General features: G+C 52.9%; 2 protein-coding genes across 8 annotated transcripts in view; one reads left to right on the top strand and one right to left on the bottom strand.

The window, feature by feature from the left end:
* Window positions 1-27,174, bottom strand: part of NOS1AP (nitric oxide synthase 1 adaptor protein) — a 47,884-nt gene that overhangs the window by 2,558 nt on the left and 18,152 nt on the right. Inside the window, exons 1-9 of one of the 7 annotated variants that reach the window (XM_075097169.1) lie at window positions 18,943-19,064; window positions 13,175-13,267; window positions 12,726-12,799; window positions 11,978-12,086; window positions 11,594-11,735; window positions 10,194-10,357; window positions 9,477-9,644; window positions 6,129-6,294; window positions 5,407-5,556 (exon numbers count right to left, since the gene is read on the bottom strand). In XM_075097169.1, the coding sequence (XP_074953270.1) occupies window positions 5,407-5,556; window positions 6,129-6,294; window positions 9,477-9,644; window positions 10,194-10,357; window positions 11,594-11,735; window positions 11,978-12,086; window positions 12,726-12,754 (928 nt within the window). In that variant the 5' untranslated portion in view covers window positions 12,755-12,799; window positions 13,175-13,267; window positions 18,943-19,064. Of the gene's footprint in view, window positions 1-5,058; window positions 5,557-6,128; window positions 6,295-9,476; window positions 9,645-10,193; window positions 10,358-11,593; window positions 11,736-11,977; window positions 12,087-12,725; window positions 12,800-13,174; window positions 13,268-18,942; window positions 19,065-27,174 lie in introns of those variants that run through there. The other 6 variants (XM_075097167.1, XM_075097163.1, XM_075097165.1 and 3 more) reach the window with 6 other exon arrangements.
* Window positions 165-1,923, top strand: SPATA46 (spermatogenesis associated 46). The gene is made up of 3 exons (XM_075095395.1): window positions 165-168; window positions 1,094-1,201; window positions 1,442-1,923. Exons 1-3 carry the CDS (start codon window positions 165-167, stop codon window positions 1,921-1,923), a joined length of 594 nt encoding a protein of 197 aa, XP_074951496.1.

The following is a 27,174-nucleotide window of genomic DNA, read 5'->3' as shown; positions in this document are numbered from 1 at the left end:
CCCTGGCAGGGATGGCACATCCCAGAGCTGCCCACCAGCTCCCAACACAGCAGCATGGGAGATGCAGTTTGGGGTACAGGGAGGCTCCTCCTGCAGCTCTGCAGAAGCTGTGGGAGCTGGGCCATGCCAGGGGTGTGCAGGGCAGTGCATGCACTGGGGACAGCATGGGTGAGATGTGGGAGCAGCAAGCCCAGGCCTCCACGCTGGCACAGCCAACACACGGCGAGCGTCACTTACCTGACACCGAGCGACTTGGGAAGCAGATTGTGGAAAGAAAGAGAGAGATAAGATTTACCAAGGGAATGGCAAGGGGACAGTGGGCCTGTCCCTTCCACACCTCTGGGTGAGGTACACTGCCAACCCTCTGCCCAGATCTGCCATGCTGCCCACAGAGATGGGACTTAGATGGGGCCCTTATCAGTCAGGCACCTGTGAAACAGCAGGGGTTCTCTGGGGGCCCCCACAGCCTAGGTTCTGCACTGCTAACCCCACCAAGCCTCCCTCTCCAGCCCAGGCTGGCTGTTCCCTTGCACTGGCCAAAATCCCCAAAGACCCCGGGGGCTGTGCCCGCTGCCCAGGAGCATCCTGCTGTGCACTGTACACACATGCAACATCAGCCCTTTTTGACATCAGCTGACGATGACATGGATACCATGGCACAGGAGCCACATGCCGGCTACTTGAGTGTGACTGAGAGTTTTGTCCTGCCCACCATTTCCATCAGGGCTGTGACCCATGGCACTAGGACAAGAAGCTTGGAGGCCTTATGCCCCTGGGGCCCTGCCAGCCTGTCACCTGCCAGCTGTGGCCAGGCAGAGGGTGCAGGCAGCTGGCACTGCCTGTGGGGAAGGCTCCCCTTGCACTTTGCACTCCCTGGGCATGGCCACGGCACCGCTAAACCTCCCGCGGCACAGTGAGGGCCTGCGGGCAGGCAGGCTGTGGAGGGGTTTAGCTGGGCATATCCTCCTGTGCAGTGGGAAAAGGGGACCAGGAATGCCCATGGCATTGGGTGCTTTCTGGGGACCTGTGGGGGTTCTGCAGTCACACCCCAATTCTGAGCTACACCGGTCTCTCCCCCATATATTACCAGCAGGAATCACCAAAGCTGTGGGTGCTGCCCCCGTGAGTGCCAGCTCAGCTTCCCCATTGCTGCCCCCATACCAGTGCAGCTCTCTGTGGGACAGCTCCAGTGGACTGCTGGGTGAGCCCTGTGCTGTGCTAGTGCCTGGGTGCCCGCCAGCATCCCACGCCCGCCTCTACCCCTGCACCCCATAGTGGGAGGGTGGTACCTTCCATGCTGGGGGGATGTACTAGAACAGAGCCAGCCACCTCTGCATCCCATGGAGAAAGAGAGAAAGGGTCCCCAGCACCGCTCCCTACCCTGTGGGGGGCCAGGCTCTTGCAGGGACCTCCGACTCACTGCAGACCCTTTTCTCTGCAGCCTGCAGCCCCACAGCCCTGCTGGGCAGCAAGCTCCCTGCCCACACCTGTACCATCTACTGGCCCTGGTTCTCACCCTACAGGTACTTCATGGGCACCAAAGGAGCTGCCCAGCAGCACCTGGGCAGCCCCTCCAGCTTGGCCACCAGCACCTGGGAGACTGAGGAGCCCAGTGACCTCTTGGAGATTGTCTGCTCCTCAGACAAGCTCCAGCTCCCTGAGAGGGACAGGTTGGCCAGCGGCAGAGCCAGCATCACTGTCCAGGGCATCCTCACTGCTTCCCAGTGGCAGCCGGTGCCCCAGTACAGCTACCCGTGCATGCCATGCTGCTGTGTCTTCCCAACACTGTGGTCAGTCAAGACCCACACCCAGCACGGCTCCCAAGAGGGCTACAGCTGCAAGGGGTACTACCGCAGGCTCAAGGGCCTGTGGGAGAAGGAGCATAAGGAGCAGGAGGCTGCAGCTCCCAGGGTGCCTGTGTAGCCCTGCCAGCCAGGCAGCCACCACAGGAGGGCACTGCTCCATCACTCCTGCCAGCAGCAGAATAAATAGTTTTAGAAGCAACTGCCCTCATCTGCCCGCTGCTCTTGCCTACACAACACTTCTGCCATCCTTTAAGAGAGACTCTTACCAACTTTTCCTTCTCCAGAAGCCAAAAAATCTCCAGAGGCCCTGAAAATGCTGCTTAGTATCTCTGCATCTCCATGCAGTGCTCTACAGATGCTGGGAACTCCCCAGCACCCTTGAGCTGTCAGGCCAGCCCTGAGATGAGCCTGTGCTGTGCAGTGGCTGAAGGGGAAGGCTGAAACCCCTCTACCCCCAGCAACATTCGGGGCACCTCACTCTCACAGGCAGCCCACAGATGGCACTGCAAGCAAGGGTCCTGCAGGGGACGATGCTTAGGTTGGAGGGGGTCTGTGCAAGGCCAAGAGATGCCACCGTTGGTGCTGGCTCCCAGCATGGAGAGGGAGAGAAGTACAGTGAGAGAGAGAGTCAGCGAGAAGGAAAAGACAACAGAAAGCCTTGAGAAATAGAAAGATTTATTTAGCAAAAGCCAGTCAACTAATGACAACACCCAAGGGTTAAGTGCACTTACATTGACAGATCAGTTTCCCAGATAGATTGAGTCAACAGTTAGTAACATAACAGTTGTAGGAAAAGAAAGGACAAAAAATATAGCTATAAATCCCCAGTCAAGGTCCATAACAAAAGTGAGAGGCTAGAGAGGCATCTTGGAGACAGCACTGAGTTAGGAGGATCATTTACACCGGTACCCCTACAGTGTGGCAGAATGCTGGCAGGGTCCCATCCGGCTCTGGCAGCACCCTCTCAGCCTATGGGGCACCTGCCACCATCCCCTGCGGGTAAAGTACCAGGCAGGAGCCCAAGCCCGCAGCTGGTCCCAACAGCTCCTTGCAGGGTACTGCCTGGACTGAGCATGTGCAGCAGGGACAGCAGGAGCTATGGCCTGGGGAGATGGCTCAGCCCTGCCTTCTTTCTGAGGCAGCCCAGCCTGGATGAGACCTCCTGCCTGCTGGTGCTCCTCCCAGCCTCTCCCTTCATCTGCCCTGCGTGTATGGCTGAGCTCCTGCCATCCCCTCTCCTCCATGATCTGTCTGCCCACATGAAAATCCCTCTCTCAGCTCACCCACCCATCCCTACCCTGCCTGCGCCATGGCCTGTGCATGTTGCCATCCCCACTTCTCCCTCCTGGCAGGACCAGCCTCCCACCTCATGCTTTCATCTCCAACTGCTGTGAGCTGGCAGTGGGATGTCAGGGTCCCCTGAAGAGGGGCTGGCACACAGCTGCACCCACAGCAGTGTAAGACAGGCCATATGGAAATATTGGTGGCCAGAAGACAGGAGCACTCGAGTCCCGAACAGCCCATGCTCCCACTCCGCCCCATCTGTGGCTGGTGCAGGGGCTCCCCTGGACACCAGGCCACTGCTGGGGGACACAGAAACATGGCCTTTCTTCCCACTAGGACTCTCTAGCTCCTTGCAGCATCCAGCCTTCTCCTGTGGTGGAGGGTGCATAGCACACCTCGTACCAGCCCCTGGGGTCTCACCCACACCTCACTCCTTAGCAGCACTCAAGGGGACTGGGACAGAAAGAAGCAATGGACCTTGCTCAGCAGCCGTGATAAGCCCTGGAGGAGAGCAAGAGCTTGTGCCTGGAAGATGCTCAGCTAGGGGTTAGGTGCAGGCAGATCTAGCAGACACAAGAGCTGGTGAAGGCAAGAGCAGAAGGAAGCAACAAAGCAAAGCAGAAGCAGGATAGGAGGGTGGATGGGGTCGAAGACAACTGTGCCAGTCCCCACCTTGTCAAGTGTTTCCACAAGGAGCAGGGGGACATCAGGACTCTGGCTCACACCCCTTCAGCCAGGGCGTCTTAGAGGCTGCAGCAATAGGCAGCTGATAAACATGGTTGCAGAAAAGAGACAAGCTCTGGACCACTTGGAGGTTTCCACAGATGCCTCAGACATGGGCATCTCAGGGTCTATGGAGGATCCTGAGATCTTGGGTTCATTTTTCTGGAGGGTGCAAACCAGAGGCGTGAAGGACCCCACCTGCAGACACCAGCAGTTCACCCTCCATCAAGAGGCGGCAAGCGTGCCCATCCCTGCACACAGACGATGCCAGCCCTGAATCCCCCAGCTCTGGTCCAGGGGCAAGTGACTGCTTGGAAATGGGAAGGTTTGTCTAAAAAGCAAAGCAGGGGGTTTGTGGTGATGGTGGGTGCAGGGAAGTGCTTGGAAATGTCACTTGAGAGCACCAGAAAGGCTTTGAAACCTGGCAGCCATGCTGAGGAGCCCAAGGGCTGGGCAACAAGGGAAGGACACTCCACAGCCCCATGCTGTGTGCCCTGGTTCCCTGCTCCTTGCCCAGCCATGCCTTCCTTTCCACTCCACAGCCTGGAGAGGAGCGGGCAGTGCCCACACACCCTCCAGACCTGCCTCAGGCAGGGGCAAACCCTGCCCTGGAAGTGCAATGAACACCAGCACTTTGCCAGGAGCTGCCTGCACCCAGCCACCCTGCGTGACCTTGTCTCACCCCTTTAGCTTGTCCCAGGCTTGTCCCCACTGTCCTTCGCTGCCTCACCTCTCACTTGCGCACCCACCCTGACAGTGCACCATCACCAACCCTGACCACCCTGGCCTCATCTCCCACCCTCTCCACCACGCAGAGAGCCAGACCCCCTGGCAGTGGCTCTGTCCCTGCTCACCGCCCTGTGCTGACTCCTCAGTCACTCTTGTACCTGCCGACTGCTCCATGCCTGCTCTCTCATTCGCCCAGCAAAAACCTTCTTCTGCTTTACTGCTCCTCCCTGCAGCAGGACCAGCAGCAGTGGCTAATCTGGCAATGAGTTCCTTGCCTCTGCCTAACCTCAAAACACAGCTTGCAGGGGGACGGGGACCAGGGGGTAGCACGATCAGCTGTCAGCTCACTGTCTGATGCAAAGCGGGGGACGCTCCAGCTCAGCACACAAGCCCATGCACGCTGGAGCACAGCATGCCCAGCGCACCCCCTTGGCACAGCTCTGTCCTCACCTCCACACACCTCCTGGCCATGTGCTGGAAGCCTCACACTCCCTCCTCTGCCCCCTCTCTCTCTGGGCTGTCCCCTCCCTGCCAGGGCCAGGGGGTTACGGCCAGGGCCTGCCCCAGCTCCAACAGGTCACAAGCTGCTCCGCACCACCTCCTGCCAATGCCTACACTGCGATCTCGTCCTCCAGGCTGTCGCCCAGGTCCTGCCTGGGCTGGACGTGGAGCAGGCGCGGCGGTTCCTCCTGGGACCAGGAGTCGCGCTCCTCGCTCTCGTCCGTGTTGGACTCATACTCAGAGGCAATGCCCGACTCGCGGAACTTGATGAGCTCCAGGCTGCCCAGCGCCGGCTCTGGGGCAGGTGGCCCCGAGTCTGGCAGAAAGTGGTAGCACTCCAGCTTCACCAGACAGTCGTTCCTACCTATGGGGCTGCCCAGGGCGCTGGGGAAGCCCGAGCCAGGGCCCAGTGATGGCGGGTGGGTGTCCTCGGGCTGCGGGGTGGTCGGGTCGCAGAGGACAGGGAGGACGTTGGAGCGGAAGGTGATCTCCAGCAGACTGTCCTGGGAGCCTGCTGCAAGAGAAGGGCACGGCTGAGAGGCAGACAGTGCCACCCTGGCTTGCCTGGGTGTCCCCTGGCCACCACGGCTGGCTGCAGACTGGACAGAGGAGGTTGGTTCAGGGCCATTTGAATGTCAACCTCCCCACCACCACTGTTTAGAGGGGCTCACTCAATGCCACTGGTGCCAGGAGCTGCTGCTGGCCATCGAAGTGCCAGTTTTGCAGGATAAAAAGTTATCTGTCTCCCACCCCAGCTCCTTTGGGGAGCTGATGGCCAAGTCTGCTGGAGAGGAAGGTCAAGGAGGGGCTCTTGGGCAGGTGAGGAGCTGGCCTAGACCACGCAGCCACTGGGGAAAGTGGACATACAGCTGATGGACATACCTGACTGCCTGTCCATACATCCCTCCCCAACACGCTGCATGCAAGCACCCTGCCACGCACGTACAAGCCATGCCAGAAGGGCACTAATATTTCCCTACACAAAACCACTGGAAATGCACAAAAACCCCTCAAGAAACACCCACACGCATGTCCTCCACAGACCCAACTAGCTGCGAGGGGAGAGGAAGGGGGAGGAGTGCTTACTGGTGGTGTTCCCTGCCAGCTTCAGCTCCAGCTCTTGCACCTGTTTGACCAGGAGCGAGATGTGCTGCAGCAAGTCCTTGTTCTGGAGCAGGAGCTGGTGCACACGAGCCTGGGCCTCCAGCCGTGCTGCTGCCTCTGCGGCCAGCTGGTCCTTCAGCAAGTGGACCTGTGTGACAGGAGAGAGCAGGTGAGCATGTGGGAGATGCTGCCTGAGGGCTGAGAACTTTGACTCCAGCTATCCCTGCTCCTCTACAGGGCTCACCAGCATTCCACCAAATGATTTGAGGAAGATGACATTCCCCGTGGGTACCTGCAGACGTGACGAGGAAAGTGGGGGCAGGTGACAGTGTCACACCAGGGCGTGCTCAGAAAATCCAGCACATGGTCCCCTGGTCTCTCTGATGGAAAAACCCAAGGCAAAGGAAGATGGTGCTGACCAAACCATCAGTCGTGCACGTACACCATGAATGTATGAGGAAAGAGCAGACCAGGAGGAAGCCAGATGGATGAGGAAAAGAAGACACACTCACCCAACCGGATGGTGCTGTGGGTGCACAAGGGTGCAGCCATGTGCTGCGAGCTGGCCCTGGCAAAGCTCTCTTTCGGGCAGGTTTCCCAGAGACAGTGTTTTGAACAAGGCAGGGTGTCCTGCCAGTGGCATCTGTTGCTAGCAGGGGCTGGAGCACCAGAGCTGCCCTGGAGCTGCAGGCGGCTCCGGCTGCGACAGGCATGACATGCCTGGAGCAATACAGATGGCAGAGCATTGCTGAGATATGGTGGCTCTGGGGATGCGAGCTGGCCGCTCATTCTGGCCCTGGGAAGCAATGCCTGGACATTAGCCGGTGGGAGCCCACAGGCAAGTCCGTTGATTTTGGCATAACTACCCACACACAAGCATCTATATCACCAGCACTACCTCCCAGGGAGGGTGGGACACTGCTGGGCAAGACCAGCCAGGAGCCCTTGCCCAGGGGCAGCAGGCACAGCTCTCTGCTCTGAGCTCAAGCAAGGAAAGCCCCAGGAGCATGCTCTGGAGAAGAGGACAGCAGCACAGAGACATCTGGGAGCCACACCAGCTCAGCATCGCCTCCTGCCACCCACCCATGGCTCCTACAAGCGATCCTCTCTCCAGCAAGGACTGAGCCAGCCAGGCTTGTAGGGAACCAGGAAAGCATGGATTTAATTTAAAAAAAAAAAAAACACACAGAAAAACACAACAACAAAAAAACAACAACAAAAAAACCAAACCCAAAACAGGAAAAAAAAAAAAAACAAAAAAAAAAACCAACAACAAAAAAGGCTGTTTTACCTTGGCCTGGAAAGTGACCTTGGGGAAGCGATGGGGAACTCTCTGTAGCTTGCCAAACTCAGGAGCTGCTGCTGTGGCTGCAGGGCCCCAAAAGCAGCACAGCTGGGAGCCACCTGCCTTCCTGGATGAGTACCAGGAGGCAGCACTGGGTCTGCTGGCGGGCAGGTGCCGCCTGTTTTGTCCTGCGCTGCATGACTGCAGCCAGTAAGGCAGCAGGGCAGTGCCCTTGGTGGGACACAGTTGAAGCACAGCAAGCTCAGGGGTGGCAGGAGGCCAGGCAAGGGGCTGGGACTTGCTCTGCCATTGCTGCAGGAAGCCAGAGGCCCAAGTCACCTCCTCCTTCTCCTCTCGCCAGCGGTGGGACAGTGGGGCACAACAGTGTGGTGGGACAGGGCCCTTCTCCTGAATAATTGTGGGTGAAGTGGAGACCCCAGGCTGAGCTAGCAGATATGGAATCACAATTAAATGCTAAGTGGGTGCCAGAGTTCATTGCTGGCAGTGTCAGCCTGGAAGTTATCCTCCCTCACAGCTGGATAGATGTCTTCATAACAGGCACCTGCAGTAGGGCCCAGGCAATGCTCAGGTGATGCCTGGAGAAGATGCGAGCAGACCCCAAAGGTCGTATCGTGCAGAGGGGCAGTGGCTCATGCCACCAGCCCCCTGGGGACAACACCCAGGAAAGACTCCTAGCCTTAATTCAAGTGGAGGAATGTTCACATGTATCTGGAAATGCCCCACTAAAGCAAGTCTCTGTTAACAAGAAAACTAAATGGCATTTCATCCTCAGCCAAGTAATCCGAGGACAAAATAATTACATGATGGACCCCGTAGCTGTGGACCAAGCACAGATCCTGGTCACCTCAGTGGATGTCCCAGTAAAGAATTAAGCCGGTGCCCATCACCATGTGTTCAGAGACAAACCGATTTGGTACTTCTTGAGAGAAGACAAGAAGTGCCATTGACAGCAGTATTGATATAATGCATTCAGTCATCTGAAAGGCAACTGACATGGTAGGGCCCAACTTTTAATTAAAAAGGTACAACAGTACAACAATACAAAATCACCATGCCACAGGCTGAAGGGATTAGAGAGCAGCTAAGTGACAGTTCCTGGGACAAGAACCATCCTGGGGTGGGCAGAGGTCCAGGGCAGGGTGTCAGCCCTTGGGAGAGGGGGAGAGGGCTGCCATCCCAGGAGACAGCCAAGAAAACCGCGTTACACTATTTCAGCTTTTTTTTTTTATCTGGAAGGAGGAATAGAAAGAAATAGCCACTGCAAAGCTCTGCAGATACACAAAGACTGGGAACTACCAAAGGTGAGCAGTCTCTACCCCAGAGGGACCTGGCTTTGCCTGGCAAGCTTTGTCTGCAGCAACACTATACTTGGGCAGACATAAAGGATCCCCTGAGGATGCAGGTTCCTCTTCCAGAGGGGAAAGCAACTTCCTGAGCCTGTGATGCCATAAGGCATGCAGGCTCTTGGGGCAGCAGCGTGGCCAGAAGGACCAATACTGATTTCTGATGCATGAAGAATGCCATGGGAAAGCACAGAAATTGGCTGCCAGAGCCAATCGCTCAGGCCAGGAAGAAAGTTGAGCAGTTGCAGAGAGCTCTGGGAAGGGTTAGGGAACAAGTAAAGCTAAGATAATGAGTTGGATAAAGTAGCCAGAGCTGCTTAAATGAGAAATACCTGAATAGAGAATGAGTCAGCAGGTGCTAACGCTGAGGCCAGACATTGGCAAGAACACAGGGGCCAAGGGACCAAGAAAGCTGGTAGCAGACCTAACACTAATCCACGTGGCCTTAACGGAGCCATCGCTGGGAGCAAGGGCACAGCAAGGGCACAGCCAGGAAAGCGTGACAAGGCAGGCTGTGATGCAGAAGATAGGGGACACAGCCCAGCCCACTTCCCACCCTGGCTCAGGTTGGGTCCCCACCCATGCCTACCCCCTTCCAGGCACAGGATGCTCCAGCACCAAGGGGGTCAGTAGTGCACCCCAGCCCTGCCACTTCCCCCAGGAAAGAGCTGAGGGGAGAACCTGTGCCACGGCCACTTGCGTCTGCTGCTGCTGCTGCTGCAGGAGCTGCTGGAGGAGCTGCATTTGGTGGTGGGCAGAGAGGGGTGTTCCGAGATCAGGCAGCTGGGCAGACGAGGGCAACAGCATCTTGGGCGACGCTGTCAGAATATCTTCAGGGTGGAGACAGCCCTGCAAAACACCAATGCCAAAAGTGTGATTTCATGCCCCTCGCCACAGATTGCCACCAGGCACATATGGGGTGTGGCACAGAGCAGCCCCCCAGAATACCCAGGAAAGAAGCTACTGCATTCAAAGCAAATGCATGCCTTGCTGCAGGTGCTGAAAAACTTCTGAAGACACTATTTTTTTCAGATTTGACAAAAGCCCAAATACTTTTGTAGAAAATTCCTGAAAAGGCTGATGCTTCCCATGGGAATTTCCACTGTACCAAAAAAGTAGTCTTTTTTTATTATTATTTTTGGTGGAAAAAAGTCCCTATCAGCTCTGCCCCAGATGCTTTCCATGTGGCTGCACATAGCTGAGCCTCAGTACAGCACTCTCCAGGAGCGCCCCGGGCCCTGAGCCAAAGGGCAGCCCTGCGGCGGCAGACGGCTTGGATCCCGGAGCCAGGGAATGCTGCACAATCCCTCCTGATCCCTGGGCCCCCAGGATGGGCATCAGACCCACAGAGCTGGGGCCATGCCATGCCCTGAGTGCGGCGGACAGGGACCCACGCACCTTGGAGTCGGCATAGGTGCTCGCTTCCTTGCCCACAGCGTCGAGGTCAGTCACGCCGCGGCTGAAGTCAAGGATGTCAGCTCCGGGCAGCGGCAGCTCCACGGCATCAATGTCTGTCTCCTCCGCTGAGGTGGCCGCCCTCTCTGCACCAGTGAGGCGGCAGGCTGTGGGAGCGGCATCAGAGCAGAGCACAGCCCGCTTGGAGCAGGAACTTGCTATGATACACCCACAGTATGGTGAGTGATGCCCACCTCCCCTGTGCCACCCACCCTCCAGCTCCAGGGGGAAAGCAGGTACAGAGTGGCATGACTGCGCTTCCTGCTGCCACCTGGGACGGGGCTTGCAGCAGAAAACACACCCAGCCCCAGAACGACAAAACTGGGGAACAGTGGCCAAAAGTCCTGATGTGGGAGAAATGGGCCATTGAGAGCAGAAGACACAGAGAAAACTAAAGAAATGTAAACAAGAGATTAGGGGGGAAAAAAGCCCGCATGCTCAGAAATTGCCAGTGAACTGCGTATCATGGCCAGGACATTGTGCGGAGGAAAAACAATGACTGGTCCAGGACAGCTCAATGATTAGGTCATCACGACAGTGCTGGCTGCAGAGGCAGGCAGGAAACTGCAGCACAGCCCAGGCTGCTCCTGATCGGATGGTGGGGATCTAGCACCCAACACGGGGCTGCATGGCAGGCAGCCCATATGTGGACAGGCAGCAGGACACACCAGCATCCTGACAGGCACTGGAGGTGTTCAACTAACCTCTTGCAAAGCATCTGTCTCCCCTCCAGCACAGCTGCTGGCACCAAGCAGCACAGCAGCTCCCCAGGGCCCCACAGAGCCTGGGGTGACAGGTTGGTCCAGCAGCCCCTGACTATGAGCATCCCTGCACCTTCCACCCAAGGGGCTGAGAGGGGAGGGGAGGTCTGCAGGCTGCCTGCAGCCCTGGGAGCTTGATGCAAGATCCCAAACATGACTTCATACACACAGTGAATTGCAGAGGTGGAAAAGACAGAGCCAGACCCAGCCCTGCAAGCACCTCATGATATGGGGAAGGTCTGTGCTTAGGGCCTCTTCTGTGGAAGCAGCGAGGAAACGTTTGCTGCATGTGCAGCCAAGCAAGGAGAGTATTTAGGCACCCAGCAGAGTTCCAGGCACTGTTAATGGGCTCCCAGCAAGGGGGATGTCTGCGAGGGTAATGGCTAACACCTAGCAAAGGCTCCTTGCTGGGCAAGATACCAGCTTGAGCCCAAGGTGCCACAGGCCAGATTGCTGTGCAAATCCATTCCCCGCTGGTGTCAGCCAGCAAGGAGCTGTGTGGAAAGACAGGGACTCTGCAGACCACATCTGCTCCAGGCTCCAGGACCCCACACCACCCCTGCCTCTGCCCTTGCAAGGTACCTGGGACATCCAGGTCATCCCCGTTCCTCTCGCTGTCTCCATCCTCCTGCCCGTCCGCGTTCTGCTGGGTGTGCTGCAGGCTCAGCTTGTGGCAGACCTCGAAAGCCTGCCCCACAGTCCGGACAATGCGCATGGCTTGGCTCTGCAGCGGGCGAGGAGAGGAGGAGTGTAACCTCAGCTGCCCCTGCCTGGTGCCCTCCCCAGCCTGGCACAGCTCTCAGGGGTCTCTTCGCGCTGCTGGAGGGACTGAGCACAGCCGCAGGCACCAGAGCTCACATCACTGCAGTGCTCTGGGCTGCCTGCTGCAGTGCAGCACCATGGGGCTCTGCTCCAGCCGCCCCACTGAAGCTCCCACCGGCGGGATGAGCATCCCAACACCTTTACCTTCTTCTTAGATTTGAAGACGTTGCACCTGAAGACATTGCTAGACCCATCCCTGGCAATGTAGCTGAAGATCTTTAGGTCCTGGGAGTCATGAGACACATAGAATATCCTGAAAGGACAGAAAGGAGGGGAAGATATCAACATACATACTATCCACATGCCCAGGAGGCTGCCAAGGCCACAGCCAGCGCTTCCCAGGGCACAGGGCGCTGGTAGATGCCCAGCGTCTGCAGCACATCATGGCTAAATCCCATCAGAAATTTTTTTGGCAGTGGTTTTGCCTCGGCTGGGATAATTAGCCTGCTGACTCAACGGCACCAAGCATTTTGAGAAGGCAGCACGGGGCTTTCTCTGCTCAGCCCCCAGGGACAGAGGGCAGTCCAGGAGCCCCCCAGGGACCAAGGAGAGCAAACCTCACTCCTCTGCCTTGCCCATTCAGAGAGCTGGCCTCCTTGCTCTGGCACCTTCCCCAGCCAGCATGCTGGCCCCTCCCAGGCACAGCTGGGGCTCTTGCTCACTCCTGTTCAGCTTCCCTGGGACACAGACAGCCCGTACTCTTAGCTTTTGCCAGCAAGATGTAGGAAAAGAGCTGGGGACTTTTGGAGAGCACAGCAAGCGAGGGGAACCGCCCTCTGTGGGGACGGTGGTGGCTCTCCACGGTCAGTTTCCAGCACGATGCTGGTGTGGTGCGGAGTAAGTGGCACAGCAGAGCCACACAAGCTTCTGTCCCTTCAGCAGGCAGGCTTACCTGTAGATGGGATCGTGCATGACGAGCATTTTGTTCTCGTCCCAGGCCCATTCTTTTTTCTGCAACAAAAGAAGCTGAAAATGAGTACGTCAGATGCTGCCCTTGAGATCAAGAACAAGGCAGACAGTCCAGGGACAGACCCGGGAAGCGCTTGTCAAAGCTCTGCTACTGCTCCCCTGCAATCCTTTGCTAAGGACTGGATCCTGCTGGGACCGGCATTGTCCCACACCATCTCCCATGGGGCCCCCCAAGCTCCTTCTATGCCCAGTCAAGACTGGCTCTGCCATCCCGCAGGAACATGGCTCATCCATGGCTGATCCCAGCCCATCCCTGCCTCTCCCAGCACACCGGAGTCTCACAGAAATTCAAGGACTCTGCAAGTCCCTGCACCATGAGGGGAGGGCTCCTGCTGCCTAGGCACCACTGCTGCAGGGACAGGGCCTGCCTACCTTCTTCTTCTTCTTCAGAATGACCTTCACGCCATCCACCGACACGATGAGACTCACTTTCTTCTTCTTGATGTTCTTGGCTTTAAACTCGTACTGCAGGGGACAGACAAAAACACCTGAATTAGCTTTCCTGTGCCAGGAAAGGCCCAGGAAGGGCTGAAGAGGCTTTGACAAGATGGGCAAAGAAAGATTTCCCTGACCCCACGTGCCTCCCCAAACACAAGCACATGGCCACGTCAGCCTGTGCATCTATGCCAGGACAGGACAGGGGCCCTTACTGCCCCACAGTGTCCCCATGCCCAGCATCGGAGGAGCACACCCTGAAGAAATCTGGCCCCTGCATGGGGATAATGCTTTGCTCAGGCCAGGATGCTGCTGGGAATGTTAACTTGCATTTCAAAGGAACCTGCTCTGCCCCACCAAAGGGCCATACCTCCCCAGAGAGTGATCACCACCTCCCCAGCCCTGCCAGTCCCCAGGTCTCCTCAGCCTGGCCAGGTTTGCCCCACTGCCTTGTGGCCATTGCTCAGTTCTGGTAAGAGAAACCTCATTTTGAGTGGGGCGTTTTAGGGGCTTGGTATAAAACTGAACATGTTTGCGGAGGACTCTGTGAACCTCTCCAGGGGAGATGGGGTAATGTAATTACCCACTTTCATCAGAAGTCACTGGAAAGGAAAAAACCCAGCAGGAACTTCCAAAGATCAGTGACTAAACACAAAGCTCTGGCCCAGCCCCAGGGAGAGAATGAGATTCCCATAATCCAGCCACTTTTGCATTTAGAGTCTGCAAGTGGGGAAGGGGCTGGCAGGGGAATAGGCTAAGCATTTAGGCTGAGCAATCTCCTGCTGTGGAACTTTTGGGGAGTCCCATAACTGGTCTACCATGGGCGCACCCCCAACAGGTACTGGTCCCACATGCAGGGTGCTGTGCACAGCTGTGGGGACAGACTTTCTGCGCCTGCCCAGTGACAGAAAAGCCCTGCATTCTGCACCTTGCCCTAAGGAAGAGGAATTTAATTAATCCTCTCATTATTTTGCCAGTCTCTCTGCAGAGGTAGCGCAGGGCAGGCGCCTGATGCAAAGCCCTGCCTCCGGTCCGTGCCGAGCCTCCATGTGACATTTCCAGCACTGCATGATGTATTAACTTTGGCAGGCAGAACCAGCAGGCAAGAAAAGCTGCTGGCCCTGACCTGCGATCGAATGATAGAAGACTTGAAAATACAACTCATCAAAGCCATTTTGAAGTCATGGATGGGGATGGGAGATACAGATGACTCAGAAAACAGTGAGGGGAAGGCGGCTCTGCCCTCCCCAGTGCACAGACCAGGCAAGCTGTGCAAGCCCACCAGCTCCAGGGCTGAAGCCATGGTGATGGGCTGGAGAAAGCAGAGCTCAGGTTCCCACCATGTGTACAGTGAGCCTCAAAATCCCCAGCACATACCCGTATGCTGCTTGCAGGGCTTATTCTTCATAGAGAAGGGTCTCACCAGAGCGCATCACCAAAGAGCCCACTGGGGTGGGTTTCTAAATACCATCTCTCATATCCCGTTGTTACAAGTAGAGGTGAAACTGCATCGAAGAGTCTCCTCTCTGCACCTTGCTAAGACACCAGACCAGGACCGAGATCACAGCAGTGTGTCTAGTACATAACACTAAAGAAATGTCTTGACTTAGTTGGAAAAGGTGAGCTCCAGCCTGGCTACCTTGAGGTAATTAACCTAGCACCTTCCGAAGCTCTGCATGTGATTTTTCCAGGAGCCATGGGCTGAGCTGAATGCTCTCTGCAACACCCAGAGTGACTGCATGAAACCTTGTAGAGCTGCAGCCTGATTTATTGGTCCTAACAATCACAGATTATAAACATCAAGTTGCATTTCCGAGCTGCTGGAGCCGTAGGGTTTCTATTCTGCACCATCCCAAGTGCTAATTTATGAGGACTTGGAAGAGACAGCAACCCTGAAAAATATCTCAGGGTTAGAGAGGCTATTTTTAGCCTGGTTTTTGGGTAACAGCCCCAGGATAGCAATGCAGACAGGCCAGGACATTTCAGCAAAGATGCTACTCAGCCCCAGCATATGTTTCAGGAACAGAATCAATGCAGAGATCCTCAGAGAGTCTTCTGCAATCCCTGGCTGCAGGCAAAGGATTCTGCCTGGGCTTGCCCTGAGCCTGGCAGAGGGGAGTGCCATGGGCAAAGCTGTTTTGCCTCTGCCATGCTGAAGCCAAAGTCCCCTTGTGCTGACGGCTCACGGCAAAACTCTGGCAAGAACTGACAGGAACAAAGAAGTAAAACCCTCAGAAGGGCCGATCAGCCAGATTTGTTAAGCCCTTGCATAAATCCAGGCCTTTATCTCAACATCGAGAGCCCAGCTCCTTAGCAAGTATGAGTCAGGCACTCAGAGAGCTATTGCACACCCTGACCCAACCAGAGCTCATTAGCACAATCACTCCAAAGAGTGCTCATGCTCTTTGGGATACGTTTCCCATAAAACAAAGCACAGCTCTAGCCAATAAAATGCTAATGAATTCATGCTCACTGAGGCTCTAATGAAACTCTAACCATAATTTAATAACAAATTAGTGAGGAAGAGGATTCAATAAAACAGCAATTCAGCCAAGCCACCTCTTGCATCCCTGGGCTGCGCAGGGCAGGCACATCAAATCCCACAGGCCAGGAGATGCACTGGTGATTTAGGGGGGCTTTCAAATTTGAGTTTGGGTAAATAAGTACAAGAAGGGAAGAAAAGCACTCAGGGGAGAGGGGCAGCAGACCAAACCAAAAGGGAGTATTTATCACTCTGCAGAGTCCAGCAAGACCATCAACACCATCCGTGTGCTGCTTCACTGCTGCTTACAGCCACAGCGTGCAATTCGCTCTGCCTGGTTCACAAAGCTAATTTAGCAAACCAGGGGGACTTCACCCCAAGAAGTAGCTCTGGCTAAGGTCAACAGAAGCATTAGGTTTGCACAGTTCCTTTAGGCGAGATTTGAGCCAGAGAGACTGTAAGGGATAAACCCAAAACCACACAGGGCAGAATCTGTGCTCAGACCTGCAGGCTCGTGGCACAGCACTTCAAATTAGCAGCAGCTGCCCACCACCAGCCTCGCTCAGTGCCCTGTGCAGAGCAGCACCGCTCACTCACAGCCTGGCCGTGCCGGCACACTGCTCGCCAGCTACAGCAGGAGAAAGGCACGTCTCATTGTGAGCCCTTGCATGCCCCAGCAACTGATGGCTGCAGTCAGCCTGAGGCGCCAGGAGAGGCACCAGCCCAGGCACAGTACTCAGGGCTGCGCTGTGTGCACCCCCACCCTCCCCAGCACTGGAGGGGTAGCTGGCCCTGTGCTGCCTCCTTGGACCTCTCCCAAGCAGTGGCCAATCCTTTCCATTACAGGCTTTTTGTTCCTGAAGACTGCTGGATATCTCAGACGGTCTCATCGACATGCCACATGTCGACAGGACCTTCCCTCACCAACACCTGCCCTGCAAGCCTGTTCACTAATAGGGCAATGGGAAACCTCTCTCCATACGACCAGTCAGGACCTCCCTGGACTCGCACTATTCTTGACCATAGCTCTGTCAGCCCTGGGCATGGAGATCTGCTGGGTCTGCCCACACTTGTCAACATCCCTCCTTTTGCTGTGAAACAGAGAGAGAAACTTGAGAGACATACAAAGCATTAGCATTTTAGCTTCCCCTGTTGCTGGGAGGAGAGCAGAGGTGATGGTGGGGTGGGAAATGCCATTGAAGGGACTCTGAGACTGTCTACATAGCCACAGGAACTGCTGCTGCATCCAAAACCTTTGGGCACCGGCTGACCCAGAGGAGAAGAAAACCTGCACGTTTCCAGGGCTGTTGGACCAATGCCATACAACCCTTGCTGGGAATACACCCTGCATCCCCACAGGTGCGCTAAAAATCACATCATTGCTGCTAACGAGCTTCTCACCAAGCCAAAATCTGTGTGTGTGGCAAAGCAAAAGGGGAGTTTCTCAAAGCCAATAGTGTGGGACCCACTCTGCCACCAGGAGGAGCTTTGCCATGCATTGCAACAGGAGCAATAGGAGTGCCTCTGTAACCGGGTGCGGGAAGCTGAGTGACAGCGATTCAGCCTGCACTCTCCGGATACGGCATTCTGATTTAGGTGACTACTTCAGAAGAAAAACACATTTTCCTCCCCTGAGGGAACTCAGCTACCAATGGCTCCAGTTTGGAGAGTTGAATCCCAGCCTACTGTTTAATAAAGAAATTATACAGAAATAATTATCCAACTTGGGATCAAGGAAGGAAAGAGGATTTGTGCAATCTCCCCATGATCCCCTTTGGTTTCACATCACGTAGCACTTCACTCTATTACTTATAGCTCATTAAATGGGCAGTGGTCAGAAGAGCTTTCTTGGCTTTCAACCCAGGGAGTGTGCCCCTCTTGGGCACGATTCTGGATCTTTAAATATCTGTAATAATACTAAAAGTTCTGGGTTAATTATATTAATTATTGGCTATAGCAATGTGGCAATCCCAGAAGATAGATAAGAAATCATTTCAGGGAAATTCACAGAAAGTGGAAAGAGCAACAGTGAAACCCATCTGTTCCTGGACTTGCACAGCTCCACAGTCAGTCTCCAACAGAAGCTCTAAGCACACTACTAAAATTTTTAACCAAAGATTGAAAATGGACATTTTACATATGCCAAAGTTTAAAAATACAAGTATTCAAGAAAAAATAAAAACGGTCTTACTAATGAAAAAGAAGTAAACTCCAACCAATTAGAGAATAAAGATTATCCCATAACTTTACACTGCCCATGAAAAACCACGTTCATCATCTCAATTAGAAAAGAAACATCTATTTTGTCAGAGCACAAGGGCCTTACCATTGACCTCAGGTAAGTGGGAGTCTATTTTCAACATCTGGCTTTTTTGCAGAGTTCACTATTTAAATAACTTTAGATGGAAAATAATGCCAGCTAGTGTATGCATCACTGCGCAGCACATTCCTACTGGCACAGTATTAAAACTGCCCTATCTGGAGAACAGAGTAACATATGTTGCTTAACAGAGAGCACATATAACTGTGTCAGCTTAAAGTAAAATTATGTATGCATCTGTGATGGGTATGTGTGAAAAGCACGGAAAACTCAGTGTCCTTAGAATCATGTTATCTATCCCTGTCGCACCGTTTCTACATGGTAAAAGTGTAAGAAAACTTGTAACCATGCACTGCATGCTAGGTTAGGCAGATCAGGGAGATGATGTCTTTCTAGATTCATCTTCCCCCCACGTTCACAAGCATTTAAAAACAGTTAACCTGAACAAAAATGCCCTCATTTCATTCCAGCCCACCTAAACTGCAGCAGGTACAGTCTGCCCACTAGCACTCTCCATCAGTAAGGGAAGGTACCAGGAATGCTATATGGTCAGATTGTGCTAACAGAATACAATTAAATGATACATTTTTAAATGGAAGTTCCCCTAAATGCATCGAGCTGTCCCTCCCCCGTTCTATCCCCCTCCTCCTACTCAAAAGGAAAAAAATGTTTACAAGCTTGTACTGGGGAAAGAGCAGTGGTCTGAGAAGTCAGTTAATAGGGAAAAGGCAATTTCCACAAAAATTGCTACTCCGGTAGCTCAGGAGGCAAGGGAAAAAAAAATCTCTTTTAAGAAAAAGCATAGAAGGGGATGTATTTTTTGCTAGAAAACTGTATTTCTTTGTGTTTATACAGAAAGAACATGAAACTGAGCAAAGCTGGATCCTATGGAGCCACCCTTACTGGACCTGAAGGGCTGGCTGGCAAGGACCCTGCCACATGAGCAGCCCGAGCTCTGACCCCTGCCGCTCTCCCATTGCTCCCTGTGACGATGCCCCTGCAGCTCTGCCACGGCTCCTGCAGCCCACCTCATCATGGGAATGAAACCGCAAGTGCTGGGCTGGCAAGGCTGGTGCAGTCCCTGGCAGGGGAGCAGGGCAGGGCACTGGAAGCTGGTGCCCACCTCCCTCTGCACCCCGCGGCAGCTCCTCCTCGCAGCTGGATGGCACAGCAACTAATAAAATACCTTTACAGTTAGACTTTAGCCCAAGGTCAGCTCAGGCTAATGAAAGACATGGCAGACTAGCGGAGGCTTTCCCAGCACTTTGAGGGGAGGAGCGGTACTGTTCTCTTGATGAAGAATTAACTTATTACAACATGACAGCTGAGCTTGAGTTCAGTCGGCACAGGCTCCACAGCTCCAAGAATTAATGACTGGCGGGGGAAACCACATACCTCGCAATTTCTGCTGCTGAAAACACAGGAAATGAAAGTAAATCCCAGAAATGTACAGGGGATCAGGCATAACCTGCAGGAGGGAAGCCTGAAAAACCTTGCCGGGATCCTAATAGCAGTAATTGGGAGGAATGCAAACAGCAGCACCATGCAGGGGACAAGGATTTCGTTTTACTGAACCACACAAGGAAATGGCAGCAACACTAGTGCTCTTGGATGACTCACAGCCGCCTGCAGGCTGTGAGGGAAAGGGAACCAGAAAGGGACATGGCTCTTTCCTGGCCAGCGGTGGTGAGCCGCCCCAGGGATGGGCACGGAAAGCAGGGAGCACAGGAACAGAAAGGAAACACCTGGTGCCTGCATGCCTTCATGGGGTAAACAGTGTCCAGAGCTCAGTGCTGGGGTCCTGCGGGAGCGCTAGGAGCAGACCATAGTCAGGAACATCTCTCCTTTATTTCCTTCTGGCGCTTTGGATTTGAGGATGAGTGTGACTTCCAGCAGTGGAAGGGCAGCAACACGCTGAGGTGGGCAGCACAGCAAGCACAGGACCATGATGTGTCTGTGTGTCCTGTGAACCAACAGTTTCTTGGGCCAAAAGGCTGGGAAAGCCCATGCATAGGTAAGGCACACACTGCACCCAGCTTGCCAGGTGCAGAGACACTGCTGGCACTGGCAGCATGCATATGGGATGCATCAAGTGTAACCATGCCTGATAAGGACAGGCAAGCTGCAACACCTCTGTGCGGGATGAGCTGGACATCTTGTTAGAATCACGCAGCACAAGCCCAGGCACACTCCTGTGGGCAAGGAAGCGGCACAGAGAAAGGCCTCCCAGATGAGTTTCAGCATGGAGCGCTGGCCATCTAAGAGGAGCCTAACCATTTCAGCCAAACAAGAGAACATGACCAGTATCTCTAAACACAGCGGCAGAAAGAAAAGAGCACTGGAGAGGAAAAGGGAATGATTTTAAAATACAGCTTTGGCACAGCAGCAATCAGATGCAACCTGGCCAGGAGCAGCCTCGCAGATCAAAAGAGTCCCTGACCATCCAAGCCACATGGGTCTGGCAATTTTGGGGTAGCATCCAGCAGACAGCTGAGCAGTCTGCCATGCAGCAGGGAATGGAGGCAGCAACTGTCCCAAGAGCCCAGCTGCCAGGTGGTAGGGCAGCAGAGAGCCAGGGGTCCTGCTGGTGGGGTACCCAGGCATAAAGCATCACTGCCTCCTGCTGCCTTCACTGCAGGTTCCTGCCCTGAAAGCAGAAAGGCATCTGCCAGCCTGCACCGGCCTGCATCTCCCTCATGCATTGCCCCAGCTCTACTGAGGCAGCAGCAGATGTCAGTAGGTAAAGCAGCTGGAAAGCAGGATATCTCCCAGGAGGGTGGACAGCTTCATCCAACAGGCATTTCTGAACAAGGCTTCAAAATATGACAGTCCACTGTTTCTGGCCTGTGCTTTAAGCCCACAGGGACTCAAGCTTGCTGGAGGGGAGTACACTGGAATACCTGATTAGCCTACTAATCTGATCAGCAATAAACAGACTAAAACCCATTTTTAGAAGACTGCCTTAAGCCACCCTACTGAAGTGCTGTGCTGCTGCCTATGTCTATCGAGCGCTCCCCTTTGCCACGGGCATCTAGTCCCATTGTGGCTCTAGTGAGCACACACTATCACCCTGATTCCCGCATGCAGCTTAAGGTATGTGCCCAGAGGCGGGCATGCCTACGCACCACACACACTGGCAGGGTGCTTGCCCATGGAATGCCAGCAGTGCCTCCTTGCTCCCTCCTGGGGTTGGGAGAGAAAGAGGCAAGGGCAGTGGGGAGATTTGGGGATCCCATGGTGTGGTCATTTCAGTTGTGCTTCCTTCTCCTACTGCCAAATCCTGGGACAAAACCAGCCTGCAGCGCTCATGCCTGCAGAGGGGATGGCTCCCATTGCAGGGCATGGAGTCACAGAGATGTTTGGGGGCAGGACAAAGGTTCCCACCAGCTCCATTGGCAAACCGCTGGCAATGTATGGGCAAACTCACTGGACACACCTCTGCCGTCCTGCCAGCTTGGGTTTGAGCTGCTCCTTAGGCTTAAATTTCCCTGCCTACACCCCAATGCTGGTAGTTTTGCCAGTAGCTAGATTTTAATCAAAGGGCACGGTAATTTGGAAGGGGGGGAGGAGTAACGAAGTACTGCATGCTCATTCTTGGGCTTAATGATGCTTTTTAAAACTATTCCACAGTTCCTCGGAGTTTGCATTTGCACATATAGAAAAATGCAGCTCTTAGGTCCATGTGTTTATCTGAAATAAGGTATGATTTTGGTTTCTACTGACAAGGTCAGTGCCTATTTTCCCATCCAACTTCAGGTTTAATTTTGGTAACCGTCTGTGACGATACTGATGGGTATAAATGGGAATCAGTCTAAAAATACCCATGTTGTGAGAGCAGTGGAGCAGAGTTAAGCTTGCCTCTTTGAAACAATCCCTGGATCACAGCATACACATTTATCGCACAAAATATGTTTTCCAATAACATTGAATACTTCACAATAAATTCCTCTGCTCAGTATGCTATTTCCTACCAGATAGCTGCCTCGATCCCCTTCCTCTAACCTCCCCTCACTACCTCCAAGTTTCACACATTGAGCTGGCAAACTGGGACAAATACACAAGCCATCTTCAGTGCAAGCAGCTTCACAGGAATCTCAGAGAAATAAGAACTGGTAAAAATTAAATCAATATCAATCATAGAGTTAAAAGTGTAAAGTTCCCTTAAGTAACAGCTTATTCTCACCCCTTCTTTTGCAGGCATCCATTTACAAGATGATTTACCTCCCTTACAAGAAATTCTTAGGCGTTCCACACCTCCCTGACCCAGTCTTAAAGTGTTGTGGTTTTAATAAAAAAAAAAACAAAAAAAAAAAAACAACTTAAAAATCAGAGATTCAAAGGAGACCTGAGACACATCTGTGTATCCCCACAGCTGCTCTGTGTGCACAGGGAGGCGGGATGCAGCAGCACGGCGCACAAGGGATGCAGTCAGCAGTGCGGGAGCACACTTCCCAGCAACATCCCTCGGCTCCACCCAGCAGCTCATCGAAGCCAACAACAGGTCCCTGCGCACATGTTACTGTTCACTTCATTGGGGATTAACTAATACTGAGCTTATAAGAGAAAGCTGAGGGCCCTGTCCCAGCACAGCCATATTATTTCTCCCCAAGCCTGGGCACAAAGCAGTGATGGCTCCAAGTGGGAGTGACTGCTTGTGAGCTGGGAAAAGCAGCGCTTCTCAGCCAGGCACGAAGGTCAGTGGGGACTGCCACAGGCTAGCCCCCCAGCCTTGAAAACATCTCTAAACCCCTTTCAGAAATCCAAGGAAGTGGTAACAGCATGGAGTGGACCCGTGTGGGAGGCAGGAAGCTCCCACCTGCCTTTACATGCTCCCATCTCCGATGACCAAGCACGGCATTTGTGAATTAACCGGTGCGTGGGTGCGTATGGGATACTGGTCGAACTGGTTGCAAAAATAACCAGGCTTTGAGCTGCTCCCTTTGGTTAATGAAAATAAAGGAGTGGGCTCGGCACGCATCTGCAAGCACTGCTTTTGCACTGCTTTTCACAGCCCTGGAGATAAAAGACAAGAGATGAGCTGTACATGTTTTAATATTTACCACCTGTTGCTAAAATAAGCAGAATCACATTCCTTGCAAACCCCACACCTAACTGGAATTTGTGGTATTTTTAATTAGATATGCATTGGTTTGACCTATGCAGGCAAATGCAGCGGGTGCATGGTTCCTTGCAATTGCCCTTTGAATAAGGTAAGAAGCTACAAGAGCCTAGAAATGGCCTCTCTTCATCCAGCCTACAGCGGGTTTGAACCCATGTGCCAGAATGAGCTTGGCTTAAGGAAAAGCATTGCCATTTGCAGCAGTTTAGTCATGCCCACTTATGGTAATCCCTAATTAAACATCTGCCTCTTTCTGGCACCGGCAAGACCTGATGCCCTGGGGGACCCCGGTGGTGCCGGGTGGCGAGCAGTGCGGGTAGTGCCCGCCCGGGCACCTTCCTCCGCCCAGCAGGAAAACAACATTTCTGTGTTCAAGATTAGGTTTCTTCCCCAAATGCTTTCTTTCTAAGACAGACCCTGCGTCAAGGCAGCTGAGATCATCCCCGCCTGCCCAGAGCAGGCCAGAGGCAGGGCTGACACCACAGAATGGTGCAGAGTCACCATGACTCGAGCTAAAGACACCCCAATTCCACCCCCAGGGCAGGGGACAGAGGGGCACCATTAAGAACATACACACACAGCACTTCAGGAAGGTGTCAGTGCAGCAAAGTGAGCCGACTCAGGGCACGGTGAGATTTACACCCCAAGCTGTGACATACAGGATTTATTTCAGTATTTTTTACTGCTCACCAAAGAGCTGGCCTCCCACAGTTGTATAAAAAGCTTGAGTAAGACCAGTTGATAAGGCAGATGAGAATAGCCAGGCAGAAGAGCAGTGACAAAATAAAGGAAGGCAAGCTGGTAATACTGTAACTAAATCAGCAATTACAAAATTCAGACAATTAATAAAGAATGAATGAGCAGCAGCATTAAACGCTTAGTGCATCAGAAACAAGCCAGTCTTGTGGGGCTCATTAGATGCCAGTGGTGCTGAACAATGTTTCTGGGTTGTAACTGGAGAAAAGAAGTAATTATTCATATCACACTTGTTTCATGGTTCCTATTTCAGCAATAACTAATGCGGGTATTAAAAATAATTCACTAAATTCCAGGTTTTAAAGTCAACAAGTCCGAATAATGTCCTTTAGAGAGATTTAGAAGGAATTATAGACTCAGGTCCTTGAAAAAATTCCAAACTAATAGAAGTCCCAAGATTTTAGGAGGAGTTAGAAAACAGCCAATGTAGGACTTAATGTCAAGCAAAACAATCACAGTACAATCTGGCACAGCACTAGTTCTATGAAAGTTGAGATCCTAAACTATCTCAATAAAATGGAAAGAGTACCTCACAAGGGTATTAGGCTGGCTAAGAAACTTAGAGAATACATTGCTGTTTCCCTGTTTGCATGCATTTTGACAAAAATGTTATCTGTAACAACCACACAGCCCAGCTTAGGGTAACAAAATCCACCTCACCCGCGGATCCCAAAAATGAAGCAACGACAGAGACAGATGGCAGAATGCCACTGTGCTTACAGGAAACCCCACAGCAATCCTCATTTTTTTATGCAGGTCTGGAAGAAAACACAAGGTTTTTGCTATCCAGGTCAAGCATACAGGAATTTGGCATCTACTCATTTCAGGTTGATTTTCTATGGCATTGGCCAAGTAGGCTCCCAAAGGAACAAGGAACAGAAGTTGCATCCAGAAGATGCAGAAATGCATCCTAAAAAACCCCAGAGGCACCAAAAAGTATCATCCCAGCAGAAAGGACACTATAAAGATAACACTATCTTTATATCCTGGGTACATGAGCAATGTACAGTGAAGTAGAAAGTTGAAATTACGTCAAAACATAGCGCTGTTGAAATCACAACTAACGTAATATATCCTGACATAACATGTTCTACTTTATCGTACTCTTCAAAGAAGCAATAGAAAAGAGTTTAGGAAAAAGCAACAAGAACATGAGGCAGGTTTCCCAGACTCTTAAGTCCCAGAGGCTAAAAAAAACTATTTCGCTTATCCAAAGAGTAGACTAGGAGGAGACTTGTCAGACCCGGGACACGGGGGGAGCTTCCTCACATCAAAGGCTCGCTTACTTCAGGGAAATGCAGAAGATCAGCTAGCTGGGAGTTGAAGTTGGATCCATTCAAACCACAGAACAACCCGTCTCTTCATAGAACGCTTGGTGGGACCTGCACCCCAAATCATGCTCACCACCAGATTTGGGCCAATTACTATGGATTTCTCTTTTTTAAATATTGGGGATTTCTTAGCATTTATGTAGAGGTCAGCAGGGATGTGCTCTTCACGTTTGCAGTACTGGAGAGATACACAGACATCCCCAAAGTTCCCAGGGATCAGGGAGTGTTTGAAGGAGTCCAGACCAGTCCCATTCATCATGTTAAGAGGGAGTAGGAAAATGTCACTGAAGCAAATGCCAAAACAAAACTGGAGGCTTTGGAGGGAAAAAGAAAGAGATGGCCCTCTGTAATGCATACCCCTACTGCAATCAAAGAACAACTGTCAAACATCTCAGGTAGGGCTGTTTTTCAGTTAAAGAGTTATGCTGAAATTAAAACATCTTTGCTGCAGTTCCCTGTGGGAAATATGCACTTCAGGTCGATTTTTGCAGTTTCTGCTGCAACGGATCAGCAGTTTCCACAGGGAAGCATATAGCAAGGAGAACTGGTTTGGTTGGGTTTTTTCCCACCATGTTAAAACTCATGCTGCTGAACACCAAGCAACGGATTAAGAATGACTAGTATCGTCGTACTCCATCAGGGAAGCCTGGCCTGAGAAGGAAACATTTCCTTCCCTGAAAATTGATCCAAATTTGGCTATATTTTTCATCTAGAGTCTTTCTCTTGGCAGACTTCACTGCAGCCTGAGAAAGTCCAATCCCCCATAAAATCCCAGTTGAAGCACGTCACTTCATGCACTGACTACTGTCCACAGGGACAGCGGCGCAGCCGGGGACCGCAGCTGTGGCTGCAGTGCTGTGCCAAGAAGCAGCAGCCCTTGGGAGGCCACTGCAGCCTGCCCACGGGGCAAGGATGTGTAGGCACGAGGAGCCAGGGAACCTCCGGGGCTTCCATCATGCTTTGCACACTTCAGCCCTTCTCCACTGGGACTGGGAGAGTGCTTGGTTCCTTTATCTTGTTCTCGGCTGTGCTTGTTGTTCTGCTCTCCTACAATAGACACATCCTTTCCTCCAGCTCCCCCTAATTAAACGAGATCCATTCCGCAGACCAGCTCACACAATAGTTTTTGCAGCCTCTCCTCTTAAACAGATGTGATCCTTTCCTCTGCTCCCACGGACCACAGGAACACGCCGTAACACCCCCACCCTTACAGCTCTCACAGCCACAAAACCCCATGCCAAAATCCTTCTCACCTTGCTGCAGGCTGCAAGGCAGGCTCTGACGCTGCTTTTCCGCCTCAGCCATTTGCGCATAGCATCGTCTGAAACAAATCTTCATGCTGCACCAAGCCAAAACCACCAAGAATAAATTTTAGCAGTGAAGAAACTGGGCATATGGTATTTTTTTGCAAGGCTGCAGCTCCATGCTTTGCCTCTCTTCTGAGGCAGCAGAGGAGAACACTTCAACAAATTAAATCAAGGGGTCCTTGGCCTTCGAGGGCTGGCAGAGAAGCACAAGAGCAGAAAGGGTCATACACCAGAGTAGCATTTAAAGTGTTGGCTTCAGCTTGGTTCGATTTTAATTTGATCCGGTTCCCTGCGCAGGGGTGCCTCCCTTGGAAAAAGTCTGACAAGTCATTTAGTCTCCCTGTGTCTCTGTTTCTCATGCATAAAACAGATATTAAATATCGCTTGACCCCTGACGCCCTGCTTATGAGGTTTTTTCACTCTTTGATCTCCTCTTCCTAAGCTATTTCTCCCCTTAATCACAGAGCAAGAGCCAGGTATCATCTCTGGACGTGCTCGTGCCTGGCTGGAAGAGCCCAGGATACAACTGCCTATGTCTCTTCTGCTCAGGTCCATGCAACATCCAGCAGTCAGCACAAGGGAATGTTTGGACCCTGCTCTGTCCCAAGAGTAAAACACTGCC

The sequence above is a fragment of the Phalacrocorax aristotelis genome, chromosome 6 (assembly GCF_949628215.1).
Source record: "Phalacrocorax aristotelis chromosome 6, bGulAri2.1, whole genome shotgun sequence".
Lineage (NCBI taxonomy): Eukaryota > Metazoa > Chordata > Aves > Suliformes > Phalacrocoracidae > Phalacrocorax > Phalacrocorax aristotelis.
Note: the sequence above shows the minus strand (reverse complement) of the source record. Positions and strands in the feature narration are given on the sequence as shown.